Consider the following 18,299-nt stretch of genomic DNA (forward strand, 5'->3'; position numbering starts at 1 on the left):
TTAAAAAATTTCATACTTATTTTAATGGTTTATGATATATTAATTATTTTATTTATATTTTAATGGTTACTTCACTTTAAAATTAGAAAATGCTTAATTTTACTTAGAAAATTATTAAAATCTATTTTATATACTAGGATTGTTTCTATTTTTTTTTAATATTTAATATCCTTTTATTTATTTTTATTTAACTATTTAAATTATATACATATGCATATTTAGAGCATGTGTTAAGCCTTTAATCAATACCTGCTTTAAGTTCAAAATTCTTTAATTGTTAAAAATTCGGCGCGGCGTGTACGATGGTGCGGCATGTCCGGTGAAAAGCTTTTTTCTGTCAGTCGATTTTTGAGGGAGCGGCGTATATACCAGGGTGGCGTTTCTCCGCAAAATTACGGTACTTATTTGTTTTCTTAATATTTTTTTCCGTGTTTCCTTATTTGATTTTTTCCGCTTTTGGTGTAAGGGTTTGCCCGGTCGCTGTTAGAGGTCTTGATGGTCTTTCCTAACGATTTTCTTTAACACAAAGTCTATGGTAAAAATTTCGTTCCGCCCAAAAGTCGTCGTAAATGGAGGTGGTCTTTCCTGGAAGTTTCACTGTGTATATTAATACATACACACATATACACTATGAATGATGAAATACATAGGAATCCACATATGCATCTACTGAACTGGGTTCAGTGTGTTTCTTGCACTCTCATGTGCAATTCTGCTGCATTTTGCAAGATATTCTCAATTTCAGGCTTCATTTTCCACCCTCTGATATTGAACCGAAAATTCTCTTGATCTTTTTATAATGGCTTATATAATCAATATAATTTCTTTGTCAGAGAACTAGTTATTTTGTCATGATCATGTAGTCATTTAAAATTATTTTGCATTTTGTTATGTATATAGTGCTTAAAAGTAATTTTCTAGTGCTTAAAAAGCACTGAAAAGGTGCTTATATTTTTGCTGAAAAATTTGGCTACGTACCCTGTATTATTTTTTTGAAGAAATATTATTTTAGGTTATTAACTCATTAAAAAATGTTGTTCTGAACATTAATTATAATTTTATCCTTACTTTTTACAGCTATGATCGGACTATGCAGGATATTGTCTTTAAATTAGTCCCCAACCTTCAACAAAGTAAGTTTTTTTTTGTTCATATGTACTTATTGATACTTGATATTTCACCTCCTCCATCCCTAGGAAGGCTTATCTTAGGTATATACAAGATCAATAATTATATAGTGTTTTAGCTATTCCTCTTTTTCATTTTGTATATGCTTTTCTTTTTTGCTATGTGCATAATACATTATTTATAACAGTGTTTAAATTTGCTATCTACAATGTATACTACTTCTGTTTGGTGTAGAACTATTACCACTTCTAAATTTAAATAGTTCTGATGACAGTTTCAGCCAAGTTTTTCTAAATTAAATTTACAGTTAACAAAAAAAAAAGTCAGAAAAAAAGCAGATCATTCTTTTAAATTAATTGTTAGATTTTCATTCTATAAAATGCAGGGTTTGTTTATTTAAATCAGCTTGATTTAAATCAAAGGATTTTTTTTTTAAAAAATCATTGATTTGAATCAACTATTTTTTTTTATCTATATACAGTAGGGAACCGATTATCCGGAACGATATGGACCATTNTCTTTTTTATCTATATATATTGATTTTAAAAGTTAAAAAACAGTGTTTTAAATTTTTGATACTTTTATTATTTTCTTTTTTAGTATTAAAATTTAATTTTAATAAATTGCTGCATTAATTATTTTAGTTAACGAAATTACTTTCTTTCTTGGTGTGTGTTAAATTCCAACACATTTAAAATTACATTTTTAAAAATCTTTTGATTCTTGAGAGTGAAAGTACAGATTGAAGTAAACATTGAATGCTGTCTTAATATAGACTTGCATAGCTGTAGATAGTAATTAATAAACATAAATTTTTTTCAAAAAATAATACAAATAATGTTAATTAAAATTCTACGTTTTGAAAGAAAAAGCGTGAATTAAAATCTGCATCATATTTTGTTGGTGGAAGATGTATATTTCTGAAGCTTGAGGTTATATTAAAAAGAAATTACCCTAATATGCCAAAAATAGAAAAAGTGGAAAAAAAAGGCTGATGAATTCAGTTGTTTTTTTCCTAATATAGTTTCATTCTTCCCTTTCAAAGTCTATTTGAAGCAATAAGGTAATTTACTGGTATTTTTTTCTCATAATATTGTTACATTATCTTTGACATTATCTGATTTTATATATAGAAATTTTGTGAAAAAAATTCCAATGAGTACATAGATTTTCTATTTTTATTCTTTTAGCTTAACTTATCTATTTTGATATAGAATTAAAAATGAATATTTTAATTTAAAAATATGTAGATTAAATATTTATTTATTTTTTGATGAATGTCTACATTTTTAAACGCAATCTGTTACATTTATTTTGTCATTTTAAAAATCAAGAAAAAAGAGAAGAAATCACAATTTTAAATTAAAATTATGGTTTACTAATTGAAACTTTGATTTAATAGTGATAGTACAGGGATCTATCCAAGCCAAATTTACTACCGTTTGACGGTACCTTTACAAATTCAACTTTAGGAAAAAGGATAGAATAATTACACAAAATACTTTTTCTTAAAATTTTATTTTTGTGTCTTGTAAGAAATGATAAATCCATATTTTTACTATATTTGTGTTGATTTTTTAATATAATTTTTAATTTTCACAAAATAGGTACCTCTCAGAAAAACCCAAACAGATCACTGAAGTATTCATTAAATTCTCTATTTCATCTAGTCTTTAAATTTTAATCATGCATTTGTTTCAAAATGGTTGCTATGCATTCAAAGCCATGTATTATAAGGAAAAATTATTTTAGTTAGAGCTTCTAAAATATTGTTACAATATAGTTTTAATATTAAGTTAATTTTGATTAAACATTTATAATTTTTTTTAATCATAAATTAAAGTTCTTTCAGTGTATTTGAATAAAAATCAAAAAAATCTGATTTAAATCAAAAAATTCGATTTAAATCAGAAAAATCTGATTCTTTTGATTTTTTTTTTTAAAAAAAATCACGAACCCTGATAAAATGTGGTATGGTAATCTCTCTGAGAAATCTTTTATACTATATAAATCAGTTAATTGTAGTGGAATATACTTATTTTGATAAAAAAACTTTTTTTTTTTTTTTTGCTGATACATATTCAGACGTGCCAACTCTCCCGCATAATGCGGGAGTCTCCCGAATTCTTTATTCTTCTCCCGCCCTCCAGAGTTGTTTCGAAAAGCTCCCGAATTTTACCTCAATTGACGGCCAACTTCAAAATTACCTGATTTTTCAGCGAGTGTGTAAGTTTTTTCCCCCGCAAGAATTCCATCCCCTCTTAACAAACTACCATCTGCCTAAAGCGTAGCTGCAGGTGCTTCATCCCCCCCCCTCTTTAACACTCCTATTTGACCTGCCCCCTTGCACTAGGATTTGTCGGAATCTTCCTCTCCTTTCCTGTGGAGTTGAATGCGATGACGATATGCAGTGACGTCAGTACCGGAGTGGATATTCTTACTCTCGATAATTGGAATCGATATTGTATCTTGCTGTTTTTATAATTTTTAGTGCGTATTTTTCAACGGTTGGCAACAATTGGATCATTCTTTTTTTCAACCGTTGGCAACAAACTTGTAAGCTGGTTTGTTTACCCAAACAACGTGATTTTCGTTATTCGTTTAGTTTTCATATATTTTTTAAAAATGTCTAAATCGAAACGGAAGTATGTTACCAATTTTAACAAATCATATACTAATGAGTTTCCTTCAATAATTGCATCACGTAAAGGAAGCACATATGCTTTTTGTTCCGATTGCGCATGTGATATATTAATTGTTCACGGAGGCAAGAATGTCATTTTGTGGCACATAAATGAGCACGAACACAATCTGCCCATTAATTGTGCTGACCATGCTGGACTATTGTTCCGCAAGATGTTTCCGAACGATGGTATCGCCAAAAAATGTGCTGTTTGCAGAACAAAAACAACAGCCATTATAAACAAAATGGCTACTATGGAAAAAGAATCTGTTGTAGAAATTATCAAAAAAAGTCCATTTTCAGTATCAACTGATGGTAGCAACAAGTCTGATGCAAAATTGTATCTCCTTGTTGTTACATATTATAATGAGAAAAGTATGATAATTGAGAGCACTTTAATGTCTGTGCCAAATTTAGAAGGAGACTCAACTGGCATAAATATTGCCAATTTGATTTTAAGAGAATTGAATGCAAATGATGTACCATTTGAAAATTGTCTTTCTCTTGGGGCAGATAAGGTGCCAGTTATGATTGGCGAAAAAACTGGCGTCGCTGGTGTTTTAAAAAAAGAAGTTGGACATTTGGCAGTCATTGGTTGTGCTTGTCATTTGATAAATTTGGCTGCCCAAAAGGGAGCAGTTGTCATTCCTGACAAGATAGATGAATATCTTTTAGATATATTTTTCTATTTGGAGAAAAGTGCCAAAAGGAAATCCAGGCTTCAGGAATTTCAATCTTTGTTTAATGCTGAGCAAAGGAAAATCCTGAAGCATGTGTCTACCCGATGGCTGTCATTGGGATGGTGTTTGGATAGATTAGCGCAGCAGTGGGAGCCACTAGCATCATTCTTTAAAGAAGTGAATGGCCAACATTGTAGAAAAAGGAAGCAAGATTCTACCCCTCCTCCTGCTACATCAGAAAAATTTAGTGTTGCAAGGCAGAGCATATTGAGTAGAGAAGAAAAGATTTTCCTCTTTCTCTCTTCAGATTTAANAAAAAAATGGCGGGAAAATTTCTCGAATTTCGTTCCGGTTTTCTGATTTCCGGATAACGGGTTCTGTACTGTATATTGATTTTAAAAGTTAAAAAACAGTGTTTTAAATTTTTGCCAGAGTAGAGAGAATTTTTGAGTAGAGAAGAAAAGATTTTCCTCTTTCTCTCTTCAGATTTAAATAAGGCCTTGTGCCAATTTATTCTTAATGTTTTGCCAGTATTTGAGGTATCAAATGTGACACTGCAATCAAGCACACCCCGAATCCATTTGTTGAAGAAAATTTTGATGGATATGTTGAAAGAACTGTTTTCAAGATTTGTCAAGCCTAGTGCAATAAAGTCATGTTCTCTTTTAAATCTTGATTTCAGTAAGTTGGAGAATCAAAAGAGTGATACTGATTTTGTTACAGGAGAGAGTGCTTGAAAGATTTTGGAAAATTTACCAAAGAAGAAAATTTTTTTCAAAACTGTATGTTTGTACTATATCAATGTTTGTGACTACATGGTAAAAAAACTTCCATTTAAGGATGAAATTTTAATCAATGCTGAAGTGGCGCTCTTGAGACAATTGATCAAGCCTCATTTTCATCTGTAAAGTATTTTCTGGAACGTTATCCTATGTTACTTTCACCTAACACTGGCAATATTTCTAGTGTTGATATTTTGCAAAGGCAGTTTTGTTCCCTGCAACTTGAGACAATACCTCAAGAAATCCTGACAGAACGAATAGATAAGGCTTGGGCCTTGATTGGTCAAATGAAGGATGCAGGAGGAAACAACAGATTTGATTTATTATCTAAAGTGATGTTAGGTATTCTCACTCTTCCTCACAGTAATGCTGCATGTGAGAGAATATTTAGTTTTGTCACTAAAAATTTTACACAATTTAATCAACCATGTCAGCACAAATGCTTGAAAAATTGTTGATGCTAAAATCAACAATGAAAGGAAATTGTCACAAACAGGACTTTAGCAGGACTTTGCTGCGAAGATTTAAATCTGCAACTGTTAATTCTTTAAATTCCGTGTGAAATGTGTTTTTAATGTTTTTATTTCAAAGCTAGTGGTTCATATTTATGTCATATTTAAATTTTTTTTTTATTTGTTTATAAAATAACCTTTTTAAGTTTCATTCATTTTCTGTATTTTTTGAACATAACATTTCAATTTATTTAACAGTTAATAATTAATTTAACAGTTTAAATAATTTTATTTGCCCTCGGTCATTTTTTTTAACTAGTTAAATTTTTTATACATACTGACATTAGTTTTGAGTTGGTTTTTTAAAATAAAAGAGTTCTTCGATTTATTAATTTTTTAAAAGTTTTTGTACCTCTCTATTACAGTGTCAAGGTTCTTTGAATAATGTTTTATAAAGGAAATGGTATTTATTTTTTAAATAGAGAGTATCTGCTCAATGTAGTTTTGTGTTGCTTTGTTTGTGAAATGTAAAGGGAAAATGAACTAATGGATTGAATCTGTGTTTAGATATTTTATTTCCATTTAATATTTGTTCCATTTAATATTCTTCCACAATTTGTACTCTATTAGTGTGTAAAATTTCTTGTATTCTTATATTTAATAAATTTTTTATTTAAAATTCCTTAGAAGTGTCAAATGTCGCATAACATACACCTTTTTTACCCCTCCTGAATTCTTGTTCGGGAAACTCCTGAATGTTAATTTTGCTAGGTTGGCACGTCTGCCTATTCATTTTTGTTTACTTCAACTCATATAAAAGTAATCCATTGATCCAAATATCTTAAAATTCTATTAATTAAATAATATGACGTAAATTAAGTCTAACTTCCAACTTATAGCATTGTTTGATTGAAATCTATGTATATCAGCACTAGAAAATTGTGCCATTTTTAGTTCATTTCTTTGGTAAACCTGATGGTTATGGCCTGATGGCTTCATATGGTTTAAGAAATGTTCTTCACATCAAATTTATATAATAAATAAAATATGGTTGTAAGATTTTCTTTTTTCAGATAAAACTATGATTAATGTATTTTCCTAACATTTTCTTCTTTTTCTGAATCTTTGTTTTAACTCGGTTTGCCAGTGTTATTTTTTCTAGCAAAGGTGGTAAATAAATATTTTAATAAATAAGAATTAAAAGAATTTTGTCGATCACTACATATTTTAAATTAAACAGACATATTAAAGTTCAGATAGAGAAAAGGTCATGCTCTCAAGTTTTGATAAAAATTTTATAGTAAGTCGATTTTCTTTAAAATTTTGGTTTTAGTTTGTTACCACAGATAAGTGTGTTTTATATAAAACTCAAATGTTGAAGGGACTGCTATTAGAAACACTTTTAATAACTGTCCTACCCTTCCATATGCATTGATAAAAAAAGAGTTTATAAAAATTAACGTTGAAAAAATGGGAAGAAACTAAATAGTCCCCTGCATTTAATCCAAATATATGTAATATTCATTATTCAGGTTTCATTTTTCTTATAGGATATCAGTTTTTGTATGGTATTGAATTAAATTTAAGGAAACTTTAAATTAACACAAATCAAAACATCAAAAAACGCAATCTTTATTTTTTTTATTATTTTACCTAGTTTTTTCCCATTCTCTCTTCTTTTCTCATTAAACCATAGTTTCTACTACGGAATGGCAACAAGAACCTGATAACATCTAAGTGATTAGATTTTGACATTTTGATTGGCTGTTGAATGTCACTCTTGGTTGAAAAATTTGAAAAGTTATGATAGTGTCAACTTGGCTTGAAATGGTTGATCGCCAAGAGCTTAGTTAGCAGAATTTTTAGAGTGAACGAAAATGGTGGAAAATTTGAGTAGGAGTAGTGAAACGAATAGGCAAGAAAATATGCATTTCCTTGAAAGGAAATTTACTAAATGGAGAGATTTCCATATCGTGATCTGTGGCAGAATAATTGCTAAATCTTGGCAATTCTGAGCAGTGACCTGCAATAAACCAGAAGAAGAAAAAAAAACATTATAAAAAGGTACCAACTCGAAAGGTATAACTCGTAGATTCTATATAGTAATTGGTAACTGGAAACATAAAGCAAATCAAAAAAATGATTAATGAAATTTTAAATTTGCTTATCATAATGTATTAAAAATATAGTTTTTAAAACCATGTGGAATTCTATAGCAATAACCACTGAAAAGCTATCGAGAAACAACATAGATTTACAATAGAATTTACGCTAAATTCAGCTTGTTAAAAGGAGATAATTCAAATGTGTGATTCAAAATTTTCAAAATTTTTTTTTTATTTTTCCAAAATCAATAATCAATTTTTTCCTTTTGTTCAAAAGCTCCGGTAGCCGTGCATTAACAGTCAGCTGCAGGGATGAGATTTTTCCGCATGTTATCGGATTTCTGCTTTTTTTCACTTTTGTCTTTCGAAATTCAGCCTTTTAATCGAAAACTCCGATTCTCTAAAAGTTTAGCTTTATTTTATAAATATTCCGCTTTTTCAGAAAATTCAGCCGTTGAAGTAAACTAATTATATTTATTTTCGATTTTTAAACAGAAAATTCGAACTACATACCTATTTTCTCCGCTTTTACGCGCAGAAGATAAGAATTTCCTCATTTTTACCCGCCCACCAGATAGCTCATATTTTCGTAATTCAACCGACGCTGAAGCCCGGAATCTGCTATTATCTCGATTCTTATTCACGCGATTTTAATATCAAACATAGCTTTTCGTATTTACGTGATTTAAAAGTTGCGATTCTTATTTACGAGATTTAAAAATCCGATAACACTATTTGTATTAAGCGTTTTTAAAAACCTATGTAATGATTCGTATTCGCGTGATTTTAAAACCCAAAGTCGTGATTCGCTCATGCGGTTATAATATCAAACATCGATTTTCGTATTTATACATGCTTTAAAAATAGGGCATTGGGATTCGCCTTCACGTGATCTAAAAATTATGCATCGTGATTCGTGTTTTCTCAATCTAAAAATTGCGCATCATGATTCTTATTTACTCCATCTAAAAATTATGAATCGTGATTTGTATTTACGTGATTTAAAAGTTCTATATCGCAGTTTGTATTTTCTCATTTTCAAAATCAAATATCGAGTTTCATATTCACGTGATTTCGAAATCCATTATCAGGATTTATATTTACATGATTTAAAAATCCAAGATCGCAATTTGTATTCACGCGATTTTAAGATCAACTATCGCAATTCTTGTTAAAAGTAAGTTTTTCTTTCTTGAATTAGTTACTATAAAGGTTACTGTTTTTCTATCAACGATTATTAGTATATTTGGGCATTACAACATCAGCTAGACTGGAAGAGAATATATTCAAAACTTACATTCTGTACTTGCAAGGAAGAAAAAGTAGGATTTGTCGAAAGATGTTTGAAGATGGGCTAACAACTAAATTAATCACCAATCTGTTTGTGTCAGTTTTGCTATAACTGCAAGAATATATAAAACTTTTCCCAAATGAAGCAATCCTTATTCACAAGCTGCATTACACACAATTTGATCTTGTTAGAGGATTTTTTGCTTGTTTTGTGAAACATGAAGCATTTTCAGCAATTGGAAATTAAACAAAGAAAAAGGAGGATATAGCGAACATAAAAGATATAGCAAACAAAAGCAATCATTTAAAAAGTGATTCAATTTATTTATTTATTTATTTATTTTTTTTGAAGAAAGAATTAATTAACTTAGCTCCAAAATTTGAAAAAATAATGTTGCTGTAATTTATGCTTTAAAATGAAAAATAATTATCTAAACAGTTGCTGATTATCATATAATTTTTCAAACTAAAATAGCAATTTTCGTATGTTAAGGTGTTAATATATATTCCTACTTTACAGTTATTGATATGTTTCACCTGGCTCTAGCTAGATTACATTATAATATGAGCATAGTGATTCCAAATGTGAAATTTTTTTTTTCTCTAAATAATTCAAAAAGTCACCTTACTGATATATTTGCTCTAAATCGCGTAACAGCATTAATTAAAAGAGGTAGAATGTTAATGTATGTTCTCAGTAGTTTTAATTTGCTAAATCAGGCAGTTTCTCAAGTAATAATTGTCTCTTATGTGAACTGAAAAGAAAAATATAATTTCTAGCTTATTTTTTCAATTGGTAATTTTACTTTTTATTAAATATTAAGTATTGATGTAATTATTTATTTAATAATAAATTAGTACACAATTTTATGTCAACACATTGTTATTTGTTATCTTAAATTGTCTGTAATTTATTATTAAACAATTGCACATACGTAAAATTTACTCGCTTGGAAACTCAGCTTTTTTGCCTTTTGGCCTATCTCATCCCTGCAGCTGGTCTCGGTACCATTAACAGTCAGCAGCTAGGATACCACTAACCTTGAGGGTATTAATGTGATTTGTGAATTAATTATGTATGAAATTTCGAAAAAATTATGCAACAAAACCATACTTATTACTGTTTTTGAAGATGCCACTAAAGAGATCTATCTACCCTTTATTTTTCTATTTTTTTAATACTTGATGATATTATTAGCATAATTTTTGTGTTCCATAATTGTTAGTCAGTTGCATAATTGTTTGTTCCATAATTGATAAATCAGCTAGTTGCAAAAATATTTTAAAGCATTTGACCTTAATTTTGCTACTGTAATTTACTAATACTTTCCTAAATACAATTGTTCTTTTATGTATATCTACAACAATGAGTTGAAAATAAAAGATTAAGTGTTTTTAACATTTCAAAAGATTTCTTGGTCATGGGAAAAAGTTTTGCAAAATATGAAACATTTCTTTCAAAAGAATAAATTTTAAAGGAATTGGTTACCATTTTTTGTTATTTAAGGAAATAATAATAATATGTATTTTTTTGGCCCCCTGGTTTGTATGAACACTGGTTTAAAGAATCAGCTACTTATTATCTAATTTCCAAGAAAGGAATCATTTATGTATAATCTTAAAATTTCTTTGTTTAACAGACTCATGATATATCAGAATACTATCTTCTTAGTTATTCTTCAAATTATAGTAAAAGTGAGATAGAAACTTTGAATTGTAGAAGGTTAAAAGTGTCCAGCACATCTGTTTTCTAAGAAATTGTCTCAGCATTCAAATAACAACAATAGTTTTTTTTATATAATTTTTTTTTCACCATTCTTGTAGGATTATAGGGTATTTGTCAGTATATAAAGAGTCAGGTTGAGATGTTTGAGGGGAAAGGGGTATTTACTTTCAACAGAAATAAGAAATGCACAATTTGTTTAGTTACCTGGTAAACAGAAGAGGTTTTCTTTTACTTGTACTAGCGATTAAGTAATCAATGAAGATAATTGACTTTATTTTTGTTTATCTCTAACCTTATTAACGTTACATTTAAATGTAAGATTTTTGTTGGCAATTAAATTTACTTTTTATAAATTTTCTTTGATGAATTCTATTACATTTAAGCTTGTAATGCCATGAAAAGCGTTAGTTTCCCAATAGTTTTATTTTTTTGGTTAGTGATATCAGCCATTTATCAAATTTATGCCTTAGGTACTGACACGCTAAATATTTTGAAGAGATCATTTCTTTTAATAAAAACTTAGTCTTATTATCAATAGTCAAAACTTATCTTAGTCAAAACTTATTACGATATTTCTTTTATATTTTGCTTTTTTTTCAGTTAAAAAGGAAATGAGGTTAGGTAATTCAATTTTCAATTGGTCAACTGGTGATTATATAATTTTTTTTAATGAATTCTATTATATATTTAATCATGGTAGTGTCAGAAAAGACTATGATAGTACAATCTCATTTCTTATGGGATAAAGTTATTTTTTTAGTATCAGCCACTTATTAGAATTTTAAGCTTTTAGGTACTGATGCGCTAAATATTTTGAAGAGATCATTTCCTTTAACAAAATATTGACCCTTAATATCAGCTTGCAATTATATTTAACTTTGTTTTCATTTTAAAATAGAAATAGAATGATTTAATTTTCAAATGATTGAATTTCCAAAGAATTGGAAAGTAATAAAATGGAATTCAAGCTGCAGTGTTTTTACTCATTTAGCACGAACCAGGGAGCATATGTTACAGTTAAAAGAGCAAACAAGAAATAAATCATTGAGAAATTTTATCCATAATCTCCTTGATTAATCCAGAAATAATTCTATAGCTCCTTTTTATCTGATTTCTCTGCATGATTGCTTATATGTTCTGGTGGCTCTGGATAGTGGATTACCTCTCTGTTTATCTCTTATAATATATTTTTTTTATTATTCCTTTGTGTATTTGATCTTTGGTGTTAGGATTATTTTTTGTATCACTTACTGCATTATAAATATAAAAGGAAATTAGTTTTTAAAAAAATTTATAACTCAATCCATTTCCAATTACCTATTCTTCTTCAATCATTATTTTCTATGAAGTTTTTAATATTGACATTCTCCCATTCTTTAGATGAAGTAAGACGTGAAAGAGACTTTTATAAACGAAGAGGAATGCCTTATCCTAAAACTATACCTAGTAAGCATTTTTCAATTCATTATAAATTTAAGAACTTTAGGGTGTAAAATTATATATGTTTGTATTATTTTTTAATATTTATAACCATGCTTCTAATATGTATTCTAATTACATGTGAATTTAAATTTAAGTTAAGTTATAATTAAAATAATAAGCCACTCATTTACATCTGGTTACATTCTTGCACCAAACTGTTTCTTCATACCATTTTCAGATAAATACTTCACAAACATCTTGTTGCTTCATGTGGTGTTTTTCAACAAATATGCTTTTTACTGAGCAAATGTTTTGCATCTGTCTAAATTTGTGGGGAAAAAATCTCTTTTCAGTACTACGCTTTTTTAAATCAATTAAAGCTAAAACTATAAACTTTTGAGTCCTTTACATGTAGCAGTATGGAAAATAACTTTAAATCAAATTTTAGATCAAATTTAATATTTTTGATGTAGTATTTTTAGTAGTAGTTTTAAATCAAATTTAATAATATCAAAAGCTAAAATCTCTTAATTTTAAAACTAAACTGATATTTTCTCATTCTGAAAAAAAAAATTGATAAAAATGTTATTTTTGAACATTCTATACATCTGCATGTTTACCTATTGCTGCAGAAAGATTGTTCTTTATATTTTGTTTTGTATATTGTAAAATAAAAAACTGTTTGTGTTTTGCTAATGTTTGAGTAATGCCCAAAAATTCAAAACTCAAAATAAATGATTCTCAAAACAAATAACTAGTAAAAGTAATTTGAAATTAATTTAGGCTTGCAGTTGAATGAAGTAGTTTTCAAATCTGGCATGTTTGTCTAAATTCTAAGAATATATTGATCAAAAGACGTTATAATAAGTTATGTAAGAAACGTTTTAAGAAGTAATAATATAGAAAAGGATTAATATTTTATGGTAACTATTATATGCTGTTCATGTACATGGATGAAGTAATGATTATATTTTCAATTATTTAATTTAATTTACATCATAATATTACCCTTATGAAATTTTGAATTTAAAGACCACTAATTGGACTGGCATTCAAAGTCAAGAAAATTTAAAATAGGTTGATTTATCTTTAAAATGACTGGCCACATTTTAATGTAATTTGTTATTAATATTGGTAGATATAATGCAAATAAAGGAAATATTCATAAGTTATAATACAGTTACATGCTCCATCAGAATTAGGTCTGCATCATCACAATCCTGAGTTTGTATTAACTCCTGAAAGGTTATTTTATTTGTAATATACAGTCAATTTGCTATAACTCGAAGTACGATAACTCGAATATTACTTTAACTCGATTTTTTTATGAGGTCCCAACCCTTTTATCTTCAATTTCATGTTAATTATTCTCGATTAGTCGAATTTTACTCTCTTTAACTCGATATTTTTTGGATCTTTTAAAGCAAGAAAAAAAACGAGGAGCTGATATCTTGCCCTTTCCTTTGCAACACACGCACTCTTCATGGAGAAGCTAAAGCTGTCCCTCTTGAAGTATGTGAACAGTGGTTAAATGAAACGTTACCAAATTTACTTCAAGGATACAGTTAAAATGATGTTTTCAATATTGATGAAATGGATTTATTTTTTGAATTTCTTCCAAATAAGACTATGATGTTTAAGGATGAAAACTGCTCAGGGGGTAAAATGAGCAAGGAGCGTTTGACTGTCCTAGTTGAAGGAAATGCGTCTGGCACAGAGAAATTGCCCTTACTTGTTATCGGAAAATACCAAAATCCCCTATGTTTCTAGAATGTAAAAACGTATCCTTTGGATTACAAGTCTAACAAAAAGTCTTGGATGACATCAGTTTTATTTGAAGACTGTAGGAAAATTAGATCGGAAATTCTTCGCTAAAAAAAGAAAAGTGATACTCTTTATGGATAAATGCACAGCGCATAGTGATCTACCTAATTTGAAAGCAGTAAACTTGCAGTTTCTCCCGCCAAACACAGCAGCAAAGTTGCAGCCGATGGACCAGGGTATCATAAAGTGCTTCAAACAGTCTTATCGTAAAAGGCTTGTCAGAAAAATGATAAGCGATATTGAAAACAATATTTCTTTCAAAGTTGATGTACTTGAAGCCATGAGACTACTTTCCAGTGCTTGGAATAATGATGTAAGCGAAACGACAATAAGAAACTGTTTCCGGAAGTGTGGGTTTTTTAAAGAAACGCAGAGAGATTTGTAATTAATAAGCATTAATTAAATAATCCGACAATATTTTGAAAATCCAAAACCAAAACTAACGGTAAGTCGAACTTCTGATATGTCGAAGTTTCTCGTCAGTCCTATCAGATTCGAGTTATCGCGAATTCACTGTATAACCTTATACTTATATGACATTTTATTAATGTATCCCCAGTCATTCTAGAGATAATCAAGCAAATCTGAAAATTTTCTTAATTTTGAGCAATAGTATAAATGCAAATGTTTCAAACATTTGCTTTTACCTATAGTATTTGTTTCAGAATTTTTGAGACTAGTGTGATTGATTTATTTGAAGGGAAAAAAAGCTAGATTAAAAATAATATAATTGCCAAGGTAATTAATGTAGGAATTATTCACTGATTTACTATTTTCAGTAAATTAAATGATAAATTTTGTTTGGTAAGACTTCACACCTTAGAAATTTTTGATTTATCACTTTCATTTGATTTAAAAATAATATTCTTAACAAAACCTTAAAAATTTAGACTTATTTAACTTTTTATTTAGGTAGTATGGCATAATTAATGCTAAAAAAAGTATTCACTATTTTTGATTAAAAAAAATGAAATAACCAGATCTAAAAGATAGCTGAGTATGGTTAACTAATATTGAATATGACACATTATACTTATTTGACATAAAAAACGCTTTAGAAAAAAAAATTTAAACATATGGTAGGTACTTTAATTATGAGAATTAAAACAGGAAATTCTATTATAAGTTTAAAAACTATGACAGTTATAGTCAGTACCGCCCATATGGTCACCCTCTTATAAGGTCACCCTGCTTATATGGTCTATTTTCTAAAGTCCCGTCTAACTTAATAGGAAACACGTGTTAAAGCTCACCGCTTATATGGTCATCCTATTTTTCGAGTTACCGGTTATATGGTCAGTTTCCTTTTTTTTTCTTTTGAAAAAAGATGCATTTTAAGACATTTCTTTAGACAGGAAGCCAAGAAAAATGACCGGAAAGTAAACACATTCCTTCGACCCCCGGGGAGAACTGGAATTTTCCCCTCTATTTCGTCACCCTACCCTCTTTTCTCTTTTGCATTCATTGATGACCTTACCCTCTCCTCATCTGACCACTCGCATTCTTTTCCCCACCCAAGGGCAAAAGGTCTTTTGATCGTTTGAAGTTATCTCTCAGAGCTCAGTTGAGAAAAAAGAACATTTTTATTGGATTACTGAGTGAATAACGTATCCATGCTTTCATTATGACTTTGAAAAGAAAGAATTTAACAATATCGGAAGGAAATGAATTGATTGAAAAGTTTAAAAAGTCTAACCTTTCAAAAGCTACTTTTGCCAAAGAAAATTCTATACCGCAAACAACTTTAAACAACATTTTAGCAGCCAAACATAGCTCTCCAGAGTTTCAATTAGCGACCAAGAAAGAAAACGTCAGCGTGTGTCACCTTATGAGAATGTGGAGAAGGCTCTTCTGTCATGGATCAAATATGCACGGTCACAAAATGCTCCTATATCCTGGAATATTCTAAAAGAAAAAGCTTTAGAAATAGCTAAAGAACTTGGAGAATCAAATTTTGTTGCAGGCAATGGCTGGATACATATTGTATACTGGCTTTATGTACATATTGTTTGCTTCAATAATTGTAAGTGCGTATATTCTTTCTCTTTTTGACTTACGAGATTATGCGTGATGCATCAAAACTTTGCTCGTAGCTTAGGAAATGTTGCTGTTGAAATCTTAGTTATTTTATTTCTCTAATGTTGGCAGGTATGTATATATTATGGAACCCTGGTTGTATAGTTTGTTTAATCATATACTTCAAAAATATCACTTTGTTATATTTTGAATGTTATTTTAAAAATCATTAGCAATAATTTGTAAGCATAGTGTAATGAATTCATCTTTTTTTAGATAATTGCATTGAAAAGGAAGCTGGCTTTCAGTCTTCTTCTTCCAAAGTTGAAGATTCGGACTATCATAGATCTGATGAGCAGATAAATATTCTGCTGGAAGCTCAAACATCGGCATTAAAGCAAATGCGTAGAAAGTTTATAAGATGCTCAGCTCAAGTCACTGTGACCCACTTAAAGAAATTTATTGCAAAGAAAGTTTTTAACAACATGGATAAATATCGAGAGGTATCACTGTTTTTTTTTTTTTTAATTTTTGTTGTTTATTATATTTTTTAATTTTTGTTGTTTGATTATTTTTATCATTTTCTATTTGTGTCTTTAATTATGTATTTGATTGCAGTTGAACTGTAAATCAAATTTCTAAATAATCCAAAGTAATATTATTTTACTGCAATATGCATTGGAAATAGTTTTTGTCTGATTGTAAGCTTTGCAAATCATTAACAAATGCAAGAGATCAAGAAAATAAAAATATCTTCTTTTTTTTAATAATTTTTTGCTTTTGCAATTTTAGCACAGAAATACACTGTTTTGCATATTACTGTATGTCTTTGAATAATTCTCAAACACATTTATAAACGCCAATTTAAAAACCAGTTTTTTCTTCTAAATTTCAGCAATTAGGAAAATAATTTTAAAAAAATAGGAAATGAAGAAATAGAAAAAAAATCACTCTTAATTCTTAAAACAAAACTTCAAAGCTTAACACGTTCGCTGCCACCGACGCACTAGTGCATCAGAGTGGCACCTCCTGGTATGACGCCGATGCGCTAGCTCATCAATCGACTATTATGTTATAAGTTATATGCTCTATGTTTAGTGTGGCTTTGGGAGTTGAATGGAGAGGTTGTTTCGGCACGTTAGTGAAGCATTAGTTTTTTATTTTTTGTGGTTGGTTTTCAAAATTTTTCTTTCAATTTTTATATGTGCGTGACTGCCAATATCTGTATATTGTGCTTATTATTTGTAAATATTTTCAGTTTTGTTTTATAAATGGTACTACATATACTTGAATGGTATTCCGTTTTATTCCTTTTAAGCTGCTATTTTGTGCAATATGCCAGTAACTTCTCAGAATATTGATCAGGCGCGCTGGAGTGTCAGTGGCACTCACGAAGACAGGTTGAGTCTGTGTGCTACTGGCGCTCCAGAGCGTCGGAGAAAAAAACGCTCTCTAAACAGGAAAATAATATGTTTCTTCATTTTTCTGGTTTTCCTAGTGAAATATAAGGAGCATTTAAACCATTAAAACCCTGTTTTGTAACCCGGCTTCTGAGGATGGAAATATCATTTTTAGTGGCAGCAAATGTGTTAAATGTCCATTAAAACAGTGGTGCGCAAACTTTTTTCGACTGCGACCCCTTTTGTAGAGAGAAAATTTTTGGCGACCCCTAGAGATAAATGCTCGCAAATACAATGTATATTTCGCGCATTAATTTCGTCTCATCGAATAAAAACATCATCATATTTGACTCATATTTATTTTATTTATAATTTTAAGAAAATACTTTTTGTATAACACAAAAATCAGTAAATTGCCCTTTAATGAGATGTATGTGGCTGCAAGTTTCTAATTATCTCATCGATGTTTGGATGTATGTTGCTAATTGCAATTCGCATATCATAACGCGAGCGGTATTTAGCTTTTATTGAAACTAGTTTGCTAAATCCAGTTTCACATAAATACGCTGATGCAAATTGTATTAACACTCTAATGGCATTCTTGCATAAAACGGGATATTGTTTTTCCACATATAGCCAAAATTTTTGGCAAGGCTGAGTCTTAAATTGATTTCGAAGGGTATAATCACTAATTAGATCTATCAATTGCTCTTTCTCACTAATTTGAAGAGTTGAACTGCATATGTTGAAAGAAAATGGATCTCGAATCCAACCAAGATCGTTTTCAGGAA

General features: G+C 29.3%; 1 protein-coding gene across 4 annotated transcripts in view; it reads left to right on the forward strand.

Moving 5' to 3' along the window:
- Positions 1–18,299, forward strand: part of LOC107451981 (lethal (3) 73Ah) — a 93,929-nt gene that overhangs the window by 40,886 nt on the left and 34,744 nt on the right. For all 4 annotated transcript variants that reach the window (XM_071187515.1, XM_071187514.1, XM_016068245.3 and 1 more), the window contains 3 exons: positions 1,078–1,133; positions 12,227–12,292; positions 16,385–16,611. In XM_071187515.1, coding sequence (XP_071043616.1) covers positions 1,078–1,133; positions 12,227–12,292; positions 16,385–16,611 — 349 coding nt within the window. The remainder of the gene's footprint in view (positions 1–1,077; positions 1,134–12,226; positions 12,293–16,384; positions 16,612–18,299) is intronic.

This window comes from Parasteatoda tepidariorum, chromosome X1 (genome assembly GCF_043381705.1).
Source record: "Parasteatoda tepidariorum isolate YZ-2023 chromosome X1, CAS_Ptep_4.0, whole genome shotgun sequence".
NCBI classification, from domain to species: Eukaryota; Metazoa; Arthropoda; class Arachnida; order Araneae; family Theridiidae; genus Parasteatoda; species Parasteatoda tepidariorum.